This window comes from Rhamphochromis sp. 'chilingali' (assembly GCF_963969265.1).
Source record: "Rhamphochromis sp. 'chilingali' genome assembly, chromosome: 14".
NCBI lineage: Eukaryota > Metazoa > Chordata > Actinopteri > Cichliformes > Cichlidae > Rhamphochromis > Rhamphochromis sp. 'chilingali'.
In genome coordinates, this window is record NC_137941.1 from 9,994,635 (window position 1) to 10,017,454 (window position 22,820).

Sequence of the window (22,820 nt, forward strand, 5' to 3'; positions counted from 1 at the left end):
GTGAGAGTGGTGGCACGTAAACCCACACATACTAGAACAGTTATGTGGAATTTTACCTTTGTGTAAACATCGCTTTGTCTTAAAAAATAAATTTCTGTAAGTAACTAACTAATCAGGATTGTAGATTCAGCAAAAACAACAATGGCACCCTATCCATCCATCCATCCATCCATCCATCCATCCATCCATCCATCCATCCATCCATCCATCCATCGACAGTCAAAACACTTTAGACATTTTCTCTGCACAACAGCCAACTTAACAGTGGGAATGTTTGACTTACACTATAGTGAACAAGCCTTATTGTCCTAAAGTCTGAATAATGATGTCATTGACCTTTCACATGAACTGCATTTCAACTCTTTTGCAATAGGACATGCTGAAACAATTACAAGTTAGCAGCCACTGAAGTGAAGTGTAAAATTACTGTGCAAGAAAAAAGCAACAAAAAATAAAAATCAACTCTCATCATTGGCAGACAAATCTTCAGTTTTTCATAAAATGACATTTTTGTGGCATTATCTGTTATCTCTACTGAAACTTAGACAGCAGGCTTTTCATTCCATAGTCCTCTGTGGCTCTAAAGAAAAAATATGTTTTAGCCTTCAGACATGGTTAGAAGACAAAATGCAGAAACCTGGCAGTTTCAAGATTACTGACACTTGAAGAGCAGATATTTATACTTGTAAAGGACTCTTGAGGTGTGACTACTCTCCTCACCTTCCTTGAACTTGAATGACTATTAATTACCAGCCCTATTGTAACTGGAACTAGAATATTTTTGTAAACTGTTGGGAAGTCTGCCACTGTGGTCTCACATATTTTCTCTTATCCAAAGACTTTTTGTTTTCTGAAAACAGGGTGAGGAATTGTCACCCTGATACAGAACACCGGCCCTTTGACACTGGGAATGGACTGACAGAGACATTTTCACAAAAGAACCAAAGTTGGAAAGATTCACTTTCTCACTAGTAGCAAAAAAAAGGGGACATTGTCTGTGCCAGATGTATTTTCACTACTGGAAATACTTTTTATGTGAGTATAGAACCTGCATAGAGCATCCAGGATGCAAGACACATGACATCCATTTCCTTGCATGTGTGGATTTACTGAGCAGTAACCTGAGTACTTTTATATAATTGGAAATACAATGGCTATACTGAGGAGCCGGCAGAGTAAAGTCTGTTTAATGTGTGAAAGGGTTGTTGTTTTTGAAAATCTAAAAAGGCTAGATGCTATTGCGACAAGAAAGCCTCGGCACGCAACACACTCTCCGTGCTCACAGATAAACAATCATAAAACAATAAACAATTGTGACAGTGTAATAAAACATCATACAAACGGGACTATATTATAGTTCCTGACCTTGACCACATTATGCCATGTGGCATTTTAGCAAATAAGACACATGCATAACAATCAACAAACAAACAAACTGAAAAAACAAAAAGGCTGTGCTGATATCATGCTGACTGACAAAACTGTGAAGTTGATTCTGCTGTTCACCTAGATGGCATGGTGCCAAATCATTGAAACACCCTCCAAGTTGAAGTTTTCTGTTGGTTTGCTGCCTCTTTACCAAAGCACCATCCTCTGATTAGGACAAAGACACGTTGTGGAAGAGAGCCAGAGATTAATAATAACTAATGATTAAATGCAGAGTGGTGTACAAACACATAGTGAATGAAACAATGTGAGTGAAGAAGAAACACTCAGCCTAGACCCATTGCAGCATAACTAAGGGAGGATTTAGGGTCACCAGCCCTGACAATAAACTTAAAAAGGAGCGTTTAAGCCTGGTCTCAAACTTAGAGAGGGAGTCTGTCTCCTGAATCTAAACTGGGAGCAGGTTCCACAGAGGAGGAGCCTGGAAGCTGAAAGCTCTGGAAATGTTCATTTAACAGGTGAATGCTACTAATATAAACAGGTGTCTGTTCAAAATGATTCCCTTACTAACCTCAGAATTTAAAGTATAAGCTTGCCCTTTCGTGTGTTATCATTTTGTTGATAACTTTTTAACATTGACTCAAACATATTGACCTGCTTTACACCCTTGTTGATTAGACAGTGTGGTTGCAACATTGCCACTGAGTGAAAGACTTAATTAGTTACAAATTCTTATGAGGGAACTTTTAGAAGTTTTAGAGTCCCGATGGCTGAAATCCAGGTGTTATGAAAGGTAGCAGGAAAACTGATATGAGTTTAATGTTCAGGAGAGTGACATTTGATCCACCTCATGGCAGTTAAACCTGCACGTGCGCAGCCAGCACACCATTAAAAGTATTTGTGGTACATGTGAAGTAAAGATTGAGGGGGCACTGTTTACACTGTTTTCCTGAAAAAGAGAGGATTGCCTGTATTGAAACATTTCAAATCAAATGCTGGTGGCTCTAAAGTGCAAAGTTTGATATAGGAACAGTATTAAATCACTGTTCTTAATTGTTTTCCTTTGGTTTATCTCTTTCAGTTTCTCCCTTCAATGAGAGCCAGTAAAAGGATGTGTTGTCATATGAAGAGGTCACTTAACTCTATGATTTAATTATTTGTAATACACCTGACACCAGGTATTCAGTGTACAATTTAGAAGTACATGTTTCATTTTAATGTAAGAATTTTTCTTGACAAAAATCCAGCTCATTTGTATACGGCTAAATAAGATTTAGCCTATAGCACGACTAAAACATAGTGTGAGTGTGTATGCATGCATAAAGTCTGTTTGTGGGATAGAAAAGAAAGTAATATAAGGTGATACAATCACACTGATCTGATACTGCCTTGATGGCTTACTCAGCAACATATTGTGCTGATCTGCTCTTACTGGGTTTCATTCTTTCACCTTCATATTTGGACTTTAACTTCTCAAGCACAAACCTTCTCTTGCCAAAATAATTGTCACGCATTCATGTTTACATAGAAATTTTAATAAATTCAAATATTCGCTAGTTGAAATGAAAAGATACAAACTGATGCTTTTAGTACAAACTAATTTCACCTCTACTCTGCTGCTGCAGCCTTTTCTGTAAAGCGACATTTTTCGCTTTAACCACATGATGGCGCCAAATTCAAAAGAATCGCTAAACCAATACTAGTCACTGTAGAAAATCTGCTTGCACAGCCACGGGGCCCCAGCAGTGAGGAGGACACTCCGCAGCTCTATTTAACAGTTGAAGGATTTTGCTCTGCGGTCTGGTTCCATTTGTGCTTTTACAGAAAATCACTGTTAATCAATACAAAGTTATCATGAGCGATTACCTTTTTATTCTCTAATGCAAGATTTCTACTCAGGTGGGAGTGGTCTCTTCCAGATGAGGGTCAACAAGCGGTTAGATTGATATGAAAATGATCTGCAATGTGTAAGCTGTGGACTTTAAAATCGACCGATCGAAACACACCTAACGCTCCTTTCCACTCCACCGCCATCTTTAAAACATCTTTTAGAAAAAGGTTGTTTCATCCCTCCACTGGAGTTTTTGGAGATGTGCACATTCAGTGCCAAAGATGTTTTGGCATCATGTGATGGCTCAACGCCTAAGAAACTTTTTGTTGTGTGTTTTCATTTATCACCCCTCTGTACTTGCACAGCGGTTGACCTTTTGTTGCCTGCACTTTGTGGTCAGGATTGCAGCATCAGCTGAGTTTCCAGAAGAATAAGTGTCTCTGGTTGCTGTGCTTTTAGCTGCACGATGAAAACAGGAATGTCCACACATCTTGCGTTTGCAAGATGGGTTTAATACATGCAACGATTTTAAAGGCTTTTCTATACATTCTGCTAAACACGGCTTGCATGCACTCTTATATAACTGGACATGTACGCATTCGAGTCATCACACAAAACTTCCAACGAAAATCACGGCATAACTGTTCTCTGCGATGAAGCATCTAAACGTTAAGGGGTTAAACACGTGCGCGCTATGATGAACAAAACCGGACAACGGTGACATCAAGCTTTTACTTGTCTCTTAGATGGAGAGAGTAAGACTTCTAAGGTACATCTTTAGGTCTGAGTCTCTGAACGGATGCGCGCCGACCTTGGAGTCTCCAGACGCGCAGAAGAGGATTTTGCGCACTGAAATCAAGCAGAGCCTAAAAGCGAAGACAGCGAGCTGACTATTGTCTGTCTGACTGCAGTCCTGGCACTGGGATACGGGCACGCTTGGCTGTGTTTTACTGCGCATACTGACAACTTAAGACCAACATTGCTCCGGATTGAGTAAGGGAAAATATAGTCCACAGTTTATTTCGCTTTGCCTGGATTCTAAACTTAGAGGAGCGTTGTTACATCTGAACTGCTTAATGTAGGCGCTTCACTACTACAGACGAGCCAAAGAGTCCCAGCTGCTCGGGGGAAAGTACCTCGACATCCTGAGAGACGTTTTGAGAGGATTTTAGGTCTCTTTGCTGAACGTGGACTGAGAGAGGATGATCCCAGCCGCCTTACCGAAATAAGTGAGGTATTGCCTTTACGAAACGGTAAGGAAAAGTTTAGCATATTTCTTGAATAATTCACTGCCTCCATCTTTGATGTATTTCCAAATTAAAAAGAGACGTTTTAAATGATTTAACGACGTAAATATTTCCACTTTTCTCTCTCTCTCTCCCCCCCCCCTCTCTTTCTTGCAGGTGATCATAGCGATGTTTCAGTGCCATGAGCGTCTTCACCTCTCCAAATCTTCCAGAGAGGATTTAATCCCCGCTCATCTTGAATAAGTCGACAAGTCGTTGAAGATGAGTCCTCTGCAAACATTCTTGTTGTTTTTCCTCCTGCACCAGGTGAGGAGTGAGATGAGTGAATGAAAAGAGGCTAATTATGCAGAAGCATGTCTCCGACTGCGAAAAAGTAGAGATGAAGCATTTTTATTATGCTGTAGGACTCTTACGAGATAATTATTTCTTCACTCTAGGTAATGGTTTAAACTTCTTTTGCTTATATTTGTTTTGTTGGCCTGTCTTTTATGTGGATCCTTATCACGCAGCTGTGCAAGACTTGTCTATCTCCACATTGTGCCAAACGGAATAATTTCCTGGCATGAAATTTTATTTGGCACAGTCATCAGGAGCAAATTCATTTGCCGAGCAGAACTCCTCATTCAGTCTTACAGGGATAAGCTTAATTGTTTTATGTTATCAGGGCTCACACACTATTCAGTGAAATACTTTTCATGTGTTTTTTTTTAAATCCATAAAATAGTAAATAATTTAATACCCTTAGAAATGGCATCATTTCTTTCTTTTCTGTAGCCACTGAAAAATATGGTAAAAACAAACACAATGAATAACATAATGCAAACATAATGCATTTAGTAATCCTGGAAAGACTCCAGCTTTGCTTTAATGCGCATCATGTATTCTACAATATGCAGTTAATTACCATAAAAGCATCTGAGTTTATTATTTCTATTTGATATTGTGGCTTTTTGTAAGACCATCAGCTTTCTCAGCTATGGAAATTTTACATTACAAGCAGAGTGTTGCAAAAGGTAATAGGTTAGAATTAACAATTAGGTAATATTCTAAATAGAGACACAGAATTACCGAGGTAAAAAAAAAATCTACTGAAGATATTTTATAAAATATGCTATTAATTTTTGTGCTGGTTTGCAAAGTTTAAATATTCTTTTCTTTCAGTGTTTATATTCAGTATTATGTCCTTGGGTGTGTTGCTTCTCTCAATCACAGCTCATCTGAAAGTGCAACCTGCCTCTTCATCCCTTCAGGTGCACCTTTGGTGATCACTGGAATCATTAGACGTCTGTGTTGAACCCCTAACCTGTTTTAAGTGTCTTTGCTCTCAAATTGGGGCCAGAGTTCTTTTTTTATTATTACTTTTTCCCCTTTCAAGACAACTGAGAACAATAGATGGAAATTGAAAAACCCAGGGATTTTAAAAGCTTGATGATAACGGTGATGTCCCTGTTAATCCAAAGAAAATTATTTAGTATTTACCAGAGAATGATTGTGTTAAGCTTCTAGACGTAATCTTTCTGTAGTCTAGTTCAGGTTTTAATGCAGCAAGCACTCGGAAGAAAGTTCATGAGCTTTTGGGGAGTATAAAGGCCTTTCCTGCCCTTTCCCCACCCCCATCATATCGTGATGTTGTCCCCTATAGATAGTTGAATACAGCGAGGGTATTAGCGTTTTCATCCTTGCTTTATGGATTCTTGCCATGATCAAACTTGCACCGAAAATGCCATGGGATCGAAGAAGTTCTTCACATCTGTGCCATCCTCAAAGAGGACCTCTTTAAAGATAGCCTTCAACTGTGCAGCTGCAGCAGCAAAGTGCTGTCTGCTTTGGCTGCGGTTGTAATCAGCCCTGTGCCTTCTGGGAGCTGTGCCTCCAGAGAGAGACAGACTGCCTCCCTGGAGAGGCTCTCTTTGTATGCCTCAGTAGCTTCCCTCCCAACAGATTCACCAATGTCTGACTGGGGATGTAGTGGCCGTTATCAATATTACCCTACCTTCTTAGGTTCAAAAAAATCCCAAATATCTGACCCTCAGCAAAGGAATGGAATAAGTGCTGCAATATATCATGATGTATGAATAAGATTTCTTTTTTGTTAGTGTATGAACCACTGAAAAGATGCACAAGGATAACGCCCATCAGCGCAAGGCCAGATTTTGAACCCGAGAAGCATTCTGTGATAGAGGATTGCACGCAGGACACTTAAACCCCTTGATATGAAATTTTTAAGCTTCTTGTTTTAAGTAAAAATCCAGAGTTTGAAAAAGTGGTCCAAATCCTCAAAGACCCCCAGATAAAATCACACTTTTTTTTCCCATCGCTCGTCACATGCACATTCAATTAAAAAGCGCTTAGAACATGAATCAAACGGTGAAAATGTAACCCTGGACCCAGCATCTGTGCCATGCCCCAGGGACAAATAAGAGGGTCAAAGCCATCCTGGGAGAATCCATTCTTCCCCCTGACATCTGCTGCAGTTATCCTCTGTGCAATGACAGCAGAACAATGTAGATGAAGATGAAACATATTTGAGAGCCATGCTCTCTGCCATCTCAGCCCGTCCTGCCCTACGTCTATACCAGAGACTGCACGCAGGGAAAGTGGGGTTTTCAACTCTGCTTGGGATTAAGTGTTAGGAGACGTTGACAAAGTCTATTACGCCTTTATGTCTTTTTGCCAGGGTGAGAGCTCCTCTGGCAATATTATGTCACAACACAGCATCTATATGGCCCATGCCAAGAGGATCAGTCGCAGCGTTAGATGTATTGCTGCCTTTTCCGTTACCGAAAACACCACCCAGGGTTGAACTGAGCGCGGAAGACAAGAACGTCTTAAAAGATGGGTGTGACGCACCAGCGAGACGAAGCTTAGCTGGTTACTAGTAAGCTGAATGCGTCTTGTACTCCAGATCACGCCAGGCTTGGAGTTCATCCCTGCAACTTTGATGTGCAGTGATTTAAGGGATTACGAGTCATTTCCCAAAGGATTTAGCCTTAATTTTCTACAGTTAATAATTTATTTAAAAACATGTGTTTACTTATTTGGTCAGGCGAATATTTAAAAAAGTCTTTGTTACAAACAATCAGATATTTTAGACACAGATATTGCTGTAAAATTCTGCCAGAGGATTTTCCCCCTAGTTGTGTCCCCCCCCCCCCCTCTCTGCAGTGGTAGAGTGAGACAGTGATGCTCTATTCAAAGGCAGAAAGGGTTCTGGCAAGGACAACAGTTTTATCCCTGTCTTCATAACAAAACACAAATTCTACATAAAATCCATCTCTAAGGGCTCTTTAACCCTTTTCCCCTTCCCCATGCTCAATTAGGTTTGGTTTTATTATTTATTTATTGTATATTTAAAGGCAACTAACACTGGGAAGTGTAATAAAATGTACAGTGGGGGGATTAGGAGCAGCTCTTTAATCTCACGCTTCTGATAATACTGCATGGGCTGATTGATTAGTTTTTCAGGAAGCTTATGTCAGAAAAACCTAATCCGTCTTTGGATTGTGCCAGCCTTGTAAGGTTTTCCGCGCTGCCACTTTATCATGGCGGCGAATTACAGAGCTGCTGGGCTGTGATAAGGTCCTCGTCTCTTTTACAGACCCCACCGCCCAACCCCCTGCACCTCCCTTTCCCTCTGGACAATAAAAAAAAAAAAATGTGTTTATATTCTTCACATCCCTGCTCTGCCTGGTCTTCACATCAACCTCTCCCAGGATTTGCCTTGTAAGAAAGGGAGAAAAAAAAGAGTGGAACTTAAGTCTTCAAAACCCCACCAGAGAAATTGGGTGGAGAGAGAAAAAAAATATATGAGAGAACACGTCTGGCAGACCAGTAGAAATTTCTGTGGAAGTGATTAAACATTGGATTGACAGAGTGAAGGGGCCTTGTATGCATGCGCTGCCTTCCAGGAATCATTTTGGAGCTTACATGGAGCTGATCTGTATCTGTGCTCATATTGGGGTCACAATCTTTCTAGCCAGGAGGCCTGACTAGATAATCCCTCATAAACAATACTGTCCGTGGCATTTTCAGTCCTCAACTTGTATGTTGTCTCAGACCTCTGAAGAAAAGGTTGTCGCTTCTCCGAATGAAATCCCTCAAATGTAGCTCGCAGCCACTACAGGTTCTTCTGACTGTATTCAGCCCCACAGCCTGCTCCTTTCCCAATCATCAGTCATAATTGTGTTTGTACCGGCAATAAATCCATGATAAAGGTCTTGAAATGAAGAGAAAGAAGCTCCAAATGATTGATAGCTATGACACAATTGCCCTTTGCTTTGACAATAAGCCTAATCACGCCACGGTATGGCCCATTAAAGACTTTAGTCAAACAATTATAAGCTGCACGGCTATTTTCCCGCTAGCTGCTCGTGGGATGTGAACTGTTTAGGATGAAGTGCAGAGCCTCTCTAGTGGTGCAGGAAACATTATGTTTAATATGATGTTGAGTTTCCTGATCTTGGTCCACAGCTATGAATTTTTATGGGCGATGTGCAGCCCGAGGCGGTGTTAGATCTAGAGGCTCTGCTACCTTATAGCATTGTCATTACCTCTCTGCAGTGTCAGAAGCATCCAGCACTCACTGATGCACAGCGCCAGTGTTTTGAAGACTGTTGTCTGTATTGCTCTTTACTGCCGTGCTGCAACAAAACTAAATGTCGCAATCAGTTTATGGAGAGAAGAAGAAATTTTGCCCGCATCCAGAGAGGGGATGGAGTATGATGCCACGGTGCCACTTTTTCTTTTAATTAGTCAAATATTTACATTAACACTACGTCTACCAGCTACCACACTGCAATCACACGAAATCGTGACTTAACAGGCGATGTTTCTTCTTTAAATATTTTCAAATTTCCTGAAAACTCTGACATAAGAAGTTGTTAATTACCGTCTGTGTGGTTCTTGGAGAAGGCAATCACATTTCATGTCAAAGCTCTGAGAAATGATTGACCTCTTTAATTAAAACTGTATTGCCTTTCTGTTAAAGGAAAAGTGTGACAGCTATAGAATAAGTACAATAAATCTCCCTTCTGATTATTCTCAGTTTTGCATTTCCTCCTCTGCCTCCAAGCTTTGAGCCCCCTTTTCTTTTTCAACATGTCATTTTCAGCCATAACAAAGCACTGTCAGCTCCCCTCTGTCTTTGTATATTTCTTGTGAAGTACCTGTCTTCACAGCTACTCAGAGGAAAAAGGAAGCAACGTCTTTCCAACTCTTGTTTCTTCTTCAAAGAGCCCTGTTTCTGTGAAATCAGCCACGGCGCAATCTGCTCGGAGAACAGAAACATTTTGCTCTGTCAAATTTAGCGGACGTGCTTTTGAGCAAATCAAGCAAAAACATTTTGGAATAAAACACTCCTATCATTCACGGCGCGGATTTGAAGAGGAGAAAATGTAAAACTGGGGTTGTCGCACGCTCACAGAAAAGGAGCTCAGAGAGAGAAACATTTAGATTTCGTCTTCCTGAGATGAAAGCAGAAAAAAACCTAAAAGTAGAACTTTGAAGTATTAATTTAACAACAACACGCCATGCCTCCTTAAGCTGAGCAGTTTTACAAGCACAGCTACCATTGTCGTACGAAGTATAAGGTGTTAAAACCAGTCAAGAGAATGGTAATTACACTGAGTCCAATGTGCTTTGTGGTATTATCCTTCTCAATCCCTATCAGCTATCAGGCATACGGAGGTGCGTGGCAGGTGTCAGGAGCCAGCACAGAAGTTGGCGCTCTGACCATGTAAGGGGATTATGAAACTGATGATGCGTTGAAAGGTAACGTCTGCCTAAAAGTGAAGTGTTCAGGGCTTTGCAGCTGTCATATGTGGCAGGTGGCGAGATAACACTAGTATCCAGATTACCTGGAGGCTCTCTTCCCAGAGCCTCCCGTCACTCTCTCTCTCTTCTCTCTTGGTGGGATCTTTGTTAACACTTTGGAAACACCTGACATCATCGCTGAATTCAAAGTTTCCACACCGAGCCATGCTCACTAACATCCCATTTTCACCCCCGTGTCTCATGCAGTTAATTAACAAACTGTCAGAATGCATTTTAATTGATACTGAGTATTTTATAGCAAGATGATGATGATTTTCATTGTCTTTTGAACTACAGAGTCAAAGTTTATGTGTTATTATTCTGCTAAAGTCACTGCATGTAAACGTCTATTTCATCCTAAACTTATCATGTGGGTTTCCACATTTTTACAGCTGCAAACATCTGTAAAAGGTAATCAAATGTCATATTTTAAGTATTTTAAAGCATTTTTTGCTCAATCCAGTTTTAAGTTAATTTGAAGATTTGAAGGTTGTGATGCCCCCCCCCCCCCCCCCCCCCCCACACACACACACACATACACATGCACACACACACACAGGCTCCTCCCAAAAATGTAATTTTTTAAATAAAGAAGTCTTAAGAACAATTTTACCCAAAGAAAACAAATATATTGGATCTGGTAGGAAGTTAAATGAACTCTTACTGAAACTGACTTACACATGAAATACACTTCATAGCAAGATGACCTTTCCCCCCCCCACATGAATGACACGCCCTGCATTATATTGAACAGAAATTTTGTGATTTCTCTTGTCAAATGCATTGACAGATAACAGATAATTCATAGCCTTAAATACGGCTTTACAGTGGCTGCAAGCAAAAGGTCAGACAAGTGAGCAGACATAATGCGTCTCTTGGCATGGCAGGCTCTAACAGGACAGGCTCTGCCTCTCATCGCAATCAAAGTATAACAGGCCCGAGCTAACGGTGGTGTAATTTCCTGTAATTTGTTCAGTTTAACAGGAGTCGCTGAAGCATGTTTCCACAACGACACGGCGGGAGAAGCAATTGTGTATTATTTGGACTGCCTGGTACATTGTCTCCTGCAGGGCAATAGGTGGCAATAGTAAATGTCCAAAAGAGTTGAGGCGAGGCGACGTTTCGGTCATTGTCATTTCAGATGCAGAGGAAAAAGAGAGGATTGTGTGATCGAGCCAGACAAGAACAACGCTGACACTTTTAACATGACTAATGGCTCACATTGTATGATTTATGCTAGCCAAAGGAGGGTTATATTACGTGCTATAATTTATGCTAATCATAGGTTGCAAGCAGCCCCGAGTGACATCATGAGCTGTCAGATAATGTTTTGCCACAACGTGTGCATGCAAACAGGCACAAATAATAAATTTGGGTTCAATATGCTTTAGATGCTATAATAACTCAACAAGGCCAGATTTGTTGCACTGTATTTGTGTGAAAGCAAAATAGGACTTGACTGGAGACAAACTCTACTGCTTTAAATTCGGCATACTTGGAATTTTTTTTGAAGATGAATGTGGGCAGGTGTTGGAGTTGCTCTCTTTTGAGAAATATTACCCTTTCTTTTTTTCATCAAAAGAGGTTTAGGGTCAAGGTCAGCTTTAGATCAACAGCATTGCAAGTAGTGGAAATAAGAGTGTCTCTCACTGAGATGAATGCTCGCTGATGTCGGCTCTAAGACATTAACCCTCATCCTCTGCTGTCTTCATAGATAATTTCTGAAAAATGGCTTCAAGTAGTTAATATTCAGTGATGTAACACACAACAGAAGGTCTAAGCAACAGCTGCAATTCTTCCTAACTTCCTAAAAAAGGTGGGCGGAGGGGCGAGCCTGAAAACTAAGTGTAATATTTTTAATAGATGAAAATATGCATCCAACTTTTGGGAAAAGCAATCAGATATATTATGTTTCTTTCTGCTGCTTTTTGCACACAAAGCTCTCAATTTGTAACAATTTTCTCTTTTCACATGCCTCTCAAATTTTAGGCTTTAGTTACGCTCCATTAAATATTGCACGGCTAGAAAAGATCCAACCTAAAACTAACAAGGATTTCTATGTGGCTGGGTGCCTGCGTTTGCCTTTTCTCTTTGCTTCAAGCCAACATGGAGAAACGCACCATAACAATCTGCAAAGTCACACACATCGGATTTTTTTCTTGCAATTAAATCAACAAGGTTTCAATACATATTTTGTGCGAAGCAAGAAATCCAATATTCATACTTATTATTATCTCTGTGCTCAAGCACCAAAGTTGGATTTTATTTTACTCATAGATATGCCTCTTCGCCCATCCACCGAATATCCTGATAGCGCCAGCGGACTTGTTACATATTATGATAGCGATGCGATGATCCTCTATGTTTCGGGCAAATCTGTCAACAGTAAGAAGGAGAAGCGATGAGTGTGTAGATACAGAGCTAGCGATACAGCTGGGATTATAGAAATGAAAACATCAGCATCACGTCTTTTTGAGCTTGTCTTCCTGCCCTCTCCTCATCGTCAACACTTGTACAGAATGTGTAGACAGCCACAGACTGGCCTTCTGTAAATACACGGCAGTGGTTAAAGGAGTGTCTTTACAGTCAGTATGAAAATCATATACTACACAGAAATGTAACCACTAAAGAAATGCACTGAATTTCTACTCGGCACCAATTGTACCAATATATTTTCACCACAAATAATGTGAGCTGTGTACGCTGAAGATGAATTAAAATTGAGATCTATAACATCTTTTGCAGGAATGTCATGACACTAGAGGCTGTAGTCTGTCTCATTTTCACAGAGGTCAGGTGGTAATGGCCTAAAGGATTATACTGGGGGGTAGCAGATATGCTACATGCACACTCACTCACTAACTGTAGCCTCCTGTGATTGGTAAGCTGCCCCCGGTGTGTCGATTTGCTGTTACGATCCACCACAGTGCTGAAGCACCTGCCATGTGATTCCCCGGACGGCCTCTGATTAAAAGTGATGGGTTTGGAGCGTGAGGCTGTCCCAGCGATCTGAGCACCAATCTATTCTTCAGCAGAATGTAGACTCTCTCTGTGGGCTGCTTTAGCGCCTCCAGGGCCTCCTCTCATGGAACCGGCTCTGGGTGTAAATCATTACAAATGATATGCCCTGTAACATCAGGAGGAAGATGGCTAAGGAAGGACTTTGTGCAGACGATTGCAGGCTGAGAATAGTTTTAATCTGAAAGATGCTACTTGTCATGTTGAATGTTTGAAAGCAAGAGTCTGCAGTCCATCCAGCTCTGCTACATTTTTTTTTGGTCTAATGCTAGCAGCACTGGCTGAGCAGCTCCTAATATGACAGGTGTTTCATCGCAATAGAGCTGGGTAAGTATTACGAAAGGCAGTGGCGAAGGCGGTGCAATTTTTGTGGGGTGTCCAGATTTTTACTATGTGGAAGCGCATCAAGTTAATGAAGCTTCAGACACAGAAAATTAGCAGAGAAATGAATTTCACCACCAAAGTGAGGTCAATTTGCACAGATAAATCCATGAAGAACAGTCGAGTGCATCATTGGAACTGCTCGGTTTGCACTGATGAGCAGGTTAATTGCCCATTTTGTTTATTGTGAGAAAGATGCCTGAAACCAATTTTCCCCAGACGCATATCTCAGCCTTATGCACTGGGAAAAAAAAAATCAGCTATGGAAAACCCAAAAACAGATTAGTTTAGCTTGCCTCTGTATCAACTTCATTTCCTGAGCAAAAATGTGATTTAAAAACCAAAACAGAAACAGAAAAGCAGACTTCAGATCATGAGTTGGCCACATTGTCAGTTGTGAAAGGCTGTGAAAGATTTGGTCACCATCAAAGTACAAAAGCTGTAGACCTGCCCGTGGACCAGAACCCATCACAACCAAACACACTGCCACCAGCTTCTCTCTCCAAATGCATTTTAACGGCATCTCTTTAGATGATCCAGAAGCCAGATGTCACTGGTTTCTTAATAACTTTCTAGAGGCTAGTTCTGGTCACTATGGCAATTACCTTTATGTCAAGCCTCTAAAAGATATGTCTACCCACGGGACAAGCAGGCAGCCAGCTCCATAATGCTCGTTACAGATGAATGTCGAGGCTGATTCATCCTGACTCGCTGTGTGGTTCGCTGCTGCTCAAGCTACTGTCAGGATGTAAGTTTCATGAAAAGCTCTTGATTGTACTGATTGCCACAACATTAGATTTGAATTGCCTATTTATGCATGGTTCTGTAAGAAAAGGCCCCCGAGGTGTAGAAATGACAGGTGAAAAATAAAAGCCACAGATGTTCATGTCTGTAATAATAACAATGCACTTTTACACACAGTAAAAACAGGTAGTCCTGCATGCAAAGCAGCGTAAAAGCTGGAGGTTCATAGACTATTCACCCAACTCTGACTTAGGCACAAATGTGTATTTTCCACTCTGTCTTCAACAGCTACACTAGGGTGTGTACTTTGAGGATGTGGTTGAAGATTAATTTTTGAAAACCTTTTTTCCGTTCATTTATGCAGGAAATTAATGCGCACATATGAAAAATGTGATCGCCACTTGTCAGCCAATATTAACAGTTTAATGTAAGCCTGTGACAAAAATACGAGTCCTTAAAAGTCGGTTACAAAAAAATGTTTAGTCAGGATGTGCAATGTTTTTCAGTTAAAAATGTATTTTTCTGTATTCTTTGGAGATATTTAAGCATTTTCAAAACAAAATAGAATAAAGTAGATAATACTGATAGATCTCTAAGTAGCTGATTCTTTTTTATGTATAAGAATGCATTACTTAAACAGTCTTTTACCGTTTAAATTTAATTGTGGGTTGTAAACTATATATGGCCCCATAATTTCCTAAAAAAAAGCTGTTTTGAATGCAAACATATACAAGCATAAACATTTTACTCCTGACATTATATATGTATATACATATACATTTTTTACCAGTCCAAATGTGTTTTATTTATTTGAATTTAGAATTCTAGTCACTATAACGTTAAAGATGGAGTGTCTATTAAAAAAGAAGGCTTAGCTCAGCTAATGAGAGTGATTAAGGTGCTCTTTCAGAGAGGAACCGTGTGTTTTATGCATGACATTTGATAGTGAACTGGAAATATCAGCTATTAGCACCTTGTGTGATACCTTACTGTTTTTGCTCATCTTGGTGGATGTACATTAAAATTACCAGGAAACTGTTTGGTGCATAGGCCTTTATCTTTACTGCTGTATCACTAAACATAGTCCTTTATAGGGCAGATAGAACACTGACTGCTGTGGTGTAAAAGCGCGATATCTGTGCCGGGGTGTCTGAAGTTCACGCATGTCTTTGTGTTTTAATGTAGGACATGCAGGAAAAGGAAGAAGCTAAACCACACTAGCAGATATCCGTAATGTTTGCCACGAGTCACTGCGCCTTGTGCTGTTGAAATGAGGTCTGGTGTTTTCAGCTCTATAAGTCTACAGTTATTATCATAATAATGTCTTGTTTCAAGTTGCCCTGAAACGCCTCTAGCACGGCAGCACCGATTAAGAAATCTTAATTAAGCTTTTGTAGATTCTCCTTCATCAGACCTTGCCTTTTTTTCCCCTTTTTTTTGTACAAAACCTCAGAATCCTTTAGTCGGTTTTAAGAGACATCGCTGCTGCCTAAATGAACAAGGTGTGCTCGAGTGTGTGTTGGTGCTGTGGTTGTGCAGGGAGGCAGCGAGAGAGAAAGAAACCAAAGCCTATGTGTCAGTGCCAGCTTTCAAGTTCCTAGTGCTTCATCTCTCTTGGGGCATTTAAGTATTAGATATCCCTCTGCTGATCCCCTTGTTGTCACAGCAATTTCCCCAGTTGCTCATCATACTTAAACTCCTCTCTCTTTTCCATTATAATCATCCTATACAAAGCACACCTGAGATTTACGCAGAAAGACAATTTGGTTTCACCTCTGAAGCCGCGCAGCATGACACCCAACGTGTTAAAGATATAACAGTTTGAGCTGGCGGGAAGACAAGTGCCGAATCTTCCTTGTTCACAGCAGAGGAAAAATGTTCCTATTGAGAGCCTGCAGATTTTATGCTTAGCATCATCTGCTGTTGTGATGTTATAAGAGTCAAATCAAATTAACAGCTGAGCTCACATAAGGTATTACTAAGTGGCTGTATCAGTGGGGAATAACGCCACTGGAATTGGTTGATTAAATTACTTTGGATGTGATGAACTACACATAGGGGCATTATTACAGTGTTGCCTCATTCATCCATGTTTACAGGGAGCAACTGTCTTAATTAAGCATTGTGAGAGGTGATAAATGGGCCGGGCTCACTGTCCGTGGGAGACCCATTGATTTAACATTACATATCCAGATAGGCGAGCCATTACCTTCCGCTTTAGGCATTAAAGTGTTACCGCAGTCTCGGACATAAGCAGCACAGTAAAGCAAAGCTGTAATTATAAGACACAGCAGCACAGCTTAAGGTGAATGTAGCCCTGTTACATTTCAGATGGAAAGGTTTGGGTATATGTGACAAAACAAATTGTGCTAGACAGACCTAGTTTGTTAGCTTTATACACATATGCCTCCGTTCAGCTTACAGCAAAAATATAATTAGTCTGGAAATAGTATGCAGCATCTCTGTGAGAATTCAAGCAGCCGCTGCTCTGTACTTTCAACATCTGCTTCTCTCAGTGATCCCTATAACTGGGCCCGGGGAAAACCCAGCACTACTAATTACTAATAAAACTAGCTAAGCTTATTGCTGTGAATTATTAAAGCTTTATCTGAAGTGGACCAGGAATCGTTCCTAAAGCTAAACGGCTTTGAGGTACAAGGAGGGATCACGGTTCATTGCTGCGTCTGGATTAGCACTTAGCACTATACTTTATATACGTATACACTTTATACGTACGTACTTCATGACACTACCGTGGAAGAGTGTTTATAGGTGGATGCGAGCTAAAGTTTAGATTCACCTTTCCCTGAAGTCCATGGGAATATCTGTGCACTCTAAATATCAGAATCTGCTTGAGTTCATCAGTGCATCATGTGTTCAGTTTAATACAAACTTCTTGTTTCCTCCCTTCTGTGGTGCCCCTGCTATCTAGCAGTAGTGTATTACATGCTATTTATTTGCATGTGCATGCACTTTTTAATGCTATATTTATATTAATGATTATTTTCTATTTATTTATTTATTTGGTTGTTGTTAAGTGATGTCCAGTGAATGCTATTTAGCTTCTTGCACAGACCTGTAATAATCTTCAGTATTCTATTACTGAGTTTACAATACTACGAGATGCTGCTGTTGAATTTTCTGTATTTAATCTTTATTTCATTTGTGAATATCTGTTTGTTTCCCTTTTCTTTATTAATGAACCCATAATGAATCATTTCATAAATATCTATAACAAAGGATTTTAGGATATGCTAGAAGATGAATGTGAAAATTGTCCATACTGCCCCTAGAGCAGTAGTTTTAGCTGGCAACCGATTCCAGGAAGAGCCCCAAACCTTTTGGAGGTGTAAAAATCTGCCAAATGAAACATGTGGAGCTACCTTCTGTGGTGACGCCTTGTGAATATTATTTATTTATATTTACTCTATGGGTAAATGTTTTTACCATCTGCTTTATACCAATGGCAATTCTCAAAAACACAGAAACTTCATACATACCAAACCCAAGAACCTATTACTGTTAACTTGTGAGGTGGAAGTTGCTCTTCAGAACTGGCAATCGTGCGTACGGTTTATCTAACATTAACCATATTAGTTATTCATAGGCTCATGTTGTCTATATGCACGCTATCATTTTAGCTCTCTACAGCCGCAGCTTTGCTGCTTTTCTGTGCTTTTTTCATTATTTGTGTATGTACCTTTCTCTTTCTCTGCTCTGCTACATGTCAGTGAAACAGACAAATGCAAAGCAGAGTAGCAAAGTATAATGAATGTGAATTCATCTATGTAGAATTACCAAATAGAAAGTTTTTAAAGAACACCCATCAATCCATTTTCTTAAACCCTTAACCAACTAGGGTAGTAGAGGAAGCCTCTTAGCTGACAGTGAGTGACAGGTAGAACACCTTGGACAGGCTATCAGTCCATCACAGGGATAAGACCAAAAGACACACAACCATTCTCAGTCAAATTCCCACCTATGGGCAATTTAGAATCACAAATTAACCTAGCATGCATAAATATTTTTGAGGAAACCAGAGCACACAGAAAAAACCTATGCAAGCACAAGGAGAACAGTCAAATTCCACAAAGAAAGTCCCTGAGCTGAACAGGAAGTTAAAACCCAGAACTTTCTGGCTTTGAGGCTGCCACTTTTAAATGAAAGTGTATAAAAACACTACTGCCATCTGAAAAAGAACATATCAGAAAAACTAAGTACACCCCATGATTCATGAGCATCTTTAGGGACAATAACTTGAAGTAATTGTTTTCTGTGTAACTTTATCAGTCTCTCCCAGCATTGTGGGTCCACTCTTATTTACAGTGTTGCTTCAGTTCATTGAGCTTTGTGAGCATTCATTTATGCAGTTCTCTTAAGAAGTGAACATAAACAGTGGACCAACCTTTAGCTGATGCTGTGGCTGTTTTGATGGCCTTGGGGTGAATTTGGCACTCCTGGGAAGATCGTGGCATTGTGTTATGATACACCTGAATGCTCCAGACCAACAAACTGCTAAAATGTATTTATAGAGGTGATCACACTTGCTAACGATCAGTTATTATTAGCAGCACTTGGCTGCTATCTACCCTTTTCACATGACTGCACAGAGTTTTGTCAAAACTTTCTTATACACGTCACGTTAACAAGCAATGAATTTGAATGAATGAAATTGCATTTCACAAAGGTTTTCACGTTGGTTAATTGTTTTTTCTATCTATCTCTGTTCTGTTTCCTATCAAGGTCTCGTGCAGGAAAGTGCATGGAGGAGTCACAGAACTCATCGAGTGGAGGGACAGCGATAATGAACAGAAGATATCTCCCACCGGGGCCAGTCCACGGATCCTCAACCCCCTGCGTTTGTTTGCCAGGGGCTCCCCCGAGTTCAAGAGTAACATAAGGGAAATGACATATTTACACAGCATGGAGGACTTTTGGGACTGGTTATCTAACCAGACAGATGTTCAGGGCGCACAGGCCAGAACTAAACGCAGACCCATCGTCAAGACTGGCAAATTCAAAAAGATGTTTGGTTGGGGAGACTTCCACTCCAATATCAAGACTGTCAAACTCAACTTGCTGATCACAGGAAAGATTGTGGACCATGGGAACGGCACCTTTAGCGTTTACTTCCGCCACAACTCCACAGGTCTGGGGAATGTGTCGGTGAGCCTGGTGCCACCTTCCAAGGTGGTGGAGTTTGAGATCGCCCAGCAGTCCACACTGGAGACCAAAGACACCAAATCTTTCAACTGTCGCATTGAATATGAGAAGACGGATCGCAACAAGAAGACTGCCTTGTGCAGCTTTGATCCATCCAAGGTGTGCTATCAGGAGCAGACACAGAGCCATGTGTCATGGTTATGCTCAAAACCCTTCAAAGTCATATGCATCTATATAGCCTTTTACAGTGTAGACTATAAACTGGTCCAGAAGGTATGCCCTGACTACAACTACCACAGTGACACACCTTACTCCTCAACAGGGTGACCTAGTAGTTGTTAGTCTGCATCAGCCTTTTGTTTTATCTTCAAATAATGTAAATGTCAAGCTCTAAACTCCTTATCCCAAAATACCTAAATACCTGAGACATGTTGCAGGAAGTGCGACTTATGAAGGGACGCACACTGGAGGGATTTGGTGAAACTTTTGTATATACTACACAAATACACAAGTTTAACACTTCAGATAGTTAGGTGTACAGGGACTTGGCTTTAGGGGTTGGCTTGGGATTCAAAAGGTAGTTACCAACCCTGGAAGAATCCACCACATCACAACAGCACATGTTCTCTGTAAACCACGGGTATAATTAGTATGTTGTCCAGATGTTTCCTTCAAGGCTAGACTATAGGCATGGAGCCCTGCTGAGTTGGAAGCGTGTAGCTGGCTTCTGGAAGAGCTGCACTCCTGCCAACATTTTCAAACAATTTTCGAACCTTGTTTAAATAGTAATGTGACAAAATATGACAGGACTTTAAATAATGTTAACAATTACAATACCTAAACATTAATAAAGCTATTCAACAGGGCATAAAATGAAAAAAAGAAATCCCATTTGGAAGATCACTGCATTAAGAATGATTAGTCAAAATGATCATTGCCTTTGAAGTGGCGCTAACATCCATTTATACCTGTTAACAGAACACAGACAGGACAGTCTCTATTACTTCAAATTATTTTGATCAATGGAATTATTTCATTAAGGAATGAATAATTAATATGGTCTTAAAACTGATCTGTTATCGTTCTTTTGTGGGGACTAAAAGCAAGTGACTTGACTGATTCAAACCAATTCCTAAAGTGCTCATGACAAAATAAGTCCATCCAACTAATCTAATGCATAAGAAACTTTAGAGCATGATCATACATTACTAACAAACTGTATGTAGGCACATATCCTAGCTTAACATGGCTGCAGCCTTGTTTGCGCCTTAAAATGTGTTGGTTTTCTGCTACAATTATCATAAGGCATGTGTATGCTAAACTAGTCTGAGATCCAACATCTGTGTTTGCAGGATGCACTTTGAGGCATCAGCCTGCCTAGTGAGCCCCACAGTGGATTAATGTGTCAGGAGAGGTGGGGAGGGGGAAGCAATAATTGCAGGACAGGTGGATTTAGTGAGTCTGGCAGACAATTATCAGCACTTTGTCATGGTTCTGCCACCAGCCCTGACATTACCTGTCTTTAATAGGCTTTAATTAGCCTGGGAAATTTCATTTACCAAGAGTGGAGAAACAAAAAGGTGGGGGTAAAGGCAAAAGTACAAAATCCATCTGCAATTTTAATGAGAAGAGGGACTAAATTTGAAATATAAGACATTTCCCAATAGTACAGCAGGCTTAAGTTGGCTGACTTTGTGTAAAAGTGGATAACATTCAGTCTTGTAGTACATGGTGTAATGTGTTCGACTCAGAAATCACTCAAATTTTTTTTTAAAGCTTTTGTTAAAAACCATTCGGATTTTAAACGGCATGAGTTTTGTTATCTGGAGATACCCAGGGTTTTTAGGTTAGGGCATGTGCCACTAAAGACAAAGAATACATTTCTGTTAGCGTCATTTTATTGGATGTATCTCATGTCTTTCCACTTCAGCTGTAAATGATTCCATCACCTTATACATGAGGTGAGGTGTACGATAAGGAACTTAACTCGGAGTTGATCTATGTTGATGTTTTGGTTCTGCTCCTTTGTGCAAATGCTGTGTGTTAATGTGTAAAACTAAACGTGTTTATTGATTATGGTTTCAAAGTATATGATGTCAGATTATCCTAATTTTTCCAGAGAACTCTATCAAGTATACTGTACCTTATTTTTTGGTGTTTGTTAAGAAATATCATGTAGATAAATGTCATATTTCAGCTGATGGTTAGATTGCTTTGATTTCATTTTTTGTAACTGCAGATTGTACCCAGTTTGATTTCTGCTTGCTCAAAATTGTTTCAATAGTTTCCCTTGTAAAATAGGAGTAAAAGCTCTTCTGTGTATAGTGTAATTACACTTTTCATTTTGGAATATTTGATTTCAGATTTTGTTAAAATGTAACTGTAAAGATCAATTTAGGTTTTTATGGCATTAAACCTTATTTGAACTTGGCTCAAAGCATGCTGTCACACAGAGTCAGGTCTAGTCTGTTGGTGCTCGTAGTTGTCTCGTTTCATTCCTGAAAGGACTTCTCAACAGGATAAACACACAATTTTAAGAGGTACATTTCAGGGTAGCTTTTTAATGGGCAATAAATCTGTGTCCACAGGCGTGGATGATACCAGAGGTACACCTCAGGGAGCACATCCATTTTGCCGTGGCCATCAGGGACAGGGGTCTTTTCATTCGCTTCCATTACTCTTATCTGATCAGGGTGAGGCACCTACTCCTTATAGGCATCAAGTCACACTACGCTTTCCTGCTGCATGCACCCAAATCCCCTGGAAAACTACAAGGAATGTTAACATACGTTTCACTTCTCAGCATTCAACGCTTATTTCCGACAATCAATATAAGGGAAAAATTCAATTTTGACACTGCAGGCATCTCTCTCTTTCAAGCTTTAAAGTTAGTAGAGGAACGCGAAGGAGGAAGATAAAAGGTTGGAGAGGCGTCCTAAAGCAGAGATGGTATCAGGTCTTTTCCTGGGATCTGTGCTGAGAGGGGCGGATGAGGATCAGCGAGCTGCTGATGAAGACTTCTCTTCCAGCAGAAAAGAGCGGCCTCACATTCACTTTAATTAGGGCTTGTGCCAAGCATTCACACATAAAATAGGGGGGGAGCACGTCTTTTATGTGCTGAACAAAGGTTCAACATTTAACATGGCACTATGCTAATGCAGTTAAAGCACATTTTCTTTTGATTATCACAGTGGTGTTGTCTAATTATTATTTTTTTCCAAACGAGAACCCCTCAAAAA

The 22,820-nt window shown here is 40.2% G+C and overlaps 1 protein-coding gene across 1 annotated transcript; it reads left to right on the plus strand.

Annotated features, from left to right (window-relative positions):
* Positions 1 to 4,044: 4,044 nt before the first annotated feature.
* On the plus strand, positions 4,045 to 21,876 carry nxph2a (neurexophilin 2a). The gene is made up of 3 exons (XM_080902835.1): positions 4,045 to 4,470; positions 4,621 to 4,770; positions 19,162 to 21,876. Exons 2-3 carry the CDS (start codon positions 4,726 to 4,728, stop codon positions 19,906 to 19,908), a joined length of 792 nt encoding a protein of 263 aa, XP_080758961.1. The 5' UTR covers positions 4,045 to 4,470; positions 4,621 to 4,725; the 3' UTR covers positions 19,909 to 21,876.
* Positions 21,877 to 22,820: the final 944 nt, after the last annotated feature.

Coding starts and splice junctions, on each gene's coding strand:
- nxph2a (XM_080902835.1), top strand. CDS start 4,726: ATGAGTCCTCTGCAAACATTCTTGTTGTTTTTCCTCCTGCACCAG. Junction 4,771..19,161: donor TGTTTTTCCTCCTGCACCAG/GTGAGGAGTGAG, acceptor TTTCCTATCAAG/GTCTCGTGCAGGAAAGTGCA.